The 2,650-nt window shown below is 38.5% G+C and overlaps 1 protein-coding gene across 1 annotated transcript; it reads left to right on the forward strand.

The window, feature by feature from the left end:
• The first annotated feature begins 862 nt into the window (after positions 1-862).
• LOC129339354 (olfactory receptor 14A16-like) lies at positions 863-1,816 on the forward strand. The gene has a single exon (XM_054993939.1). It carries the CDS (start codon positions 863-865, stop codon positions 1,814-1,816), a length of 954 nt encoding a protein of 317 aa, XP_054849914.1.
• The last annotated feature ends 834 nt before the right edge of the window (positions 1,817-2,650 follow it).

Below are 2,650 nucleotides of genomic sequence, written 5' to 3' on the forward strand. Positions count from 1 at the left end.
AGCCAGTTTGGTGTAGTGGTTAAGAGCAGCAGGACTCTAATCTGGAGAACCAGGTTTGATTCCTCACTTCTCCGCTTGAAGCCAGCTGGGTGACCTTGGGTCAATCACAGCTTCTCAGAGCTCTCACAGCAACCCTCACCTCACTGGGTGATTGTTATGAAGGTGATAATAACACACTTTGTAAACTGCTCTGAGTGGGTGTTAAGTTGTCCTGAAGAGCGGTATATAAATCAAATGTTATATTATTGTTGTTGTTGTTGCTGCTGCTGCTGTTGTTGTTATGTGCACTTACAAAATTAGATTTGTCCCCAGAGATTCTGTCCTACCAATAGTTTTACTTGTCACTGGTACAAGAAGCATTCTAATAGTGCAACATGCCTATTCTCCTGGAAAAAAGTAACAAATGAAGGCTCTTCAATTAATGGGGCAGAACCCATGAATCTTGAAGAAATAACATCCCTTAAACTATGTTCCATTGCCATATCCATGGATTCATTGCTGACGAATGTACTCAGGATATGAAATAACCATATTTAAATTGTAGCTAGAGCTCTTCTAGTTTTGTCATAATTGCCTTTACTTTATTCTCAACACTGATGTAGATTTATGTTATTTTCTTGAATAAACAAATAAGTGACCATTCATTAGAAATATAACCAGAATTAAGACGTACACTCGAATTCATATTTTGGGTTTTGAACATACAAGTAGCATAAACCTTGAGGTAGACAGACAGACCAACAGACTGACAGACAGATAGACAGGAAGATGATTATATATTCTATTATATATATGCTATGGATACAACCATTCTTCTCTCAAACTGGATTTTCTTAATCAATAATTTTATTCTCTCCACAGAATGGCTCAAAAAAATCAAATAGCCAATCAGTCAACTGTGACACAGTTTCTTCTAATGACATTTTCTGATGACCATGACATGCAAATTCTGCATTTTGCAATTTTTCTCTCCACTTATTTCTTGGCTCTAGTAGGAAATTGTCTCATTGTTGTAGCTGTGATCTTGAACTATCACCTCCACACCCCTATGTACTTTTTCTTGGTGAATTTATCACTGATAGATGCCTGTGTTATCTCTACCACTGTCCCTAAATCCATGGCCATTTCCTTGACAAACAACACTCGGATTTCTTTCTCTGGATGTGTCACACAGGTCTTCATTGTTGTCATGTGCGTCACTGCAGAACTTGCCACACTCACTGTCATGGCTTACGACCGCTATGTAGCCATCTGCCATCCTCTACAGTACAGATTAATCATGAATTGGGATGCCTGTGCTCAGATGGCAGCTGCTTCCTGGATCAGCAGTGTGATGCATGCAGTGTTAGAAACTGGAGTCACATTCAGGTTAAGGTTCTGTGCATCCAATATTATTGAGCAGTTTTTCTGCGATATCCCTCAGCTACAAAAGATCTCTTGCACGGATACAAAGGTTAATGAACAATTGATTCTCATTCTTGGGTTTATAGTTGATTCCTTCATGTTTGTGTTCATCTTTGTTTCCTATGGCTACATCTTCTCTGCAGTCCTGAAGATTCCATCTGTTCAAGGCAGACACAAAGCCTTCTCCACCTGCACTCCCCACCTGGCTGTCTTTTCTTTATTTATCATCACTGCCGTCTTTTCCTACATGAGGCCCAAAGCACTTTCCTCTCCAACCCTGGATTTGATCTCTGCTGTTGTGTATACTGTTCTACCACCAGTCCTGAATCCAATCATTTATAGCCTCAGGAACAAGGATATCCAAGAGGGTATGCGGAAAATACCCCTCAAAATTAAGAAACTCATTGCATGATTTTTAAGAAGAAAAAGGAGTACTGAAAACAAGTCAAGCAAAATTTCCCCCTCCTTAGTTTGACAAACTATTTATTTATTTATTTATTTATTTCATTATATTTCTACTCTGCCCTCCTCATACAAGCTCAGGGCAGATTACATCAATTAAAACACATAATCAGCATTATAAAAAAGAATTTACAAACTCATAAAAGCATTATTAAAATTACAGTTCACATATAAATACCCAGTTAGATATAAATAATAACCTTAAGCCTGGTACCAGAAATGTTTTGCCTTCACCCCACCTAATGGAGCATTAGGCTGGAAGATGGGTCAATCAGAATACAGCTTGAGATGTTGTATTTAAACTGTCTCTATATCCTTTGAGTAGGTACTTTGATGTTGCATGAAATTCTCTCAATCTCAGTCATGGATGAGCTGCTTTCTCACTTCAGGGTAAAACAGGAATTTTGGAAAGTCCTTTATCCAGCTGGCAAAAAGGACTTTTTTGGGCTGCTTCATATTGCCAGAGAAAAAAAGTAAATGAGTATTGGCCTGGCCAGTATTGGCTAATTAGGTCCTTAGTAAGGATTATTTGGCAGGAGCAGTGTCCGTTTTTGGGGAAAACATAACGAAATTTGGAGAGCATTCTGTGATATTCAAGGTTGAAGGAAGTTTTACTGAATCTAATGGTTGACCTGCTTTATGGAATTGGTGAGGAACCTACATTGGACTGGGCAGCATCATTGAATACCACTGTTAACTAACAAAGGTGGGTGATGGTGATAAGGCAAAGGAATTTGATTAATTATTAGAAATGCTGGCAATGAAAAATGAGGCACAAAAGCAC

Source organism: Eublepharis macularius, chromosome 12 (assembly GCF_028583425.1).
Source record: "Eublepharis macularius isolate TG4126 chromosome 12, MPM_Emac_v1.0, whole genome shotgun sequence".
Taxonomy (NCBI): domain Eukaryota; kingdom Metazoa; phylum Chordata; class Lepidosauria; order Squamata; family Eublepharidae; genus Eublepharis; species Eublepharis macularius.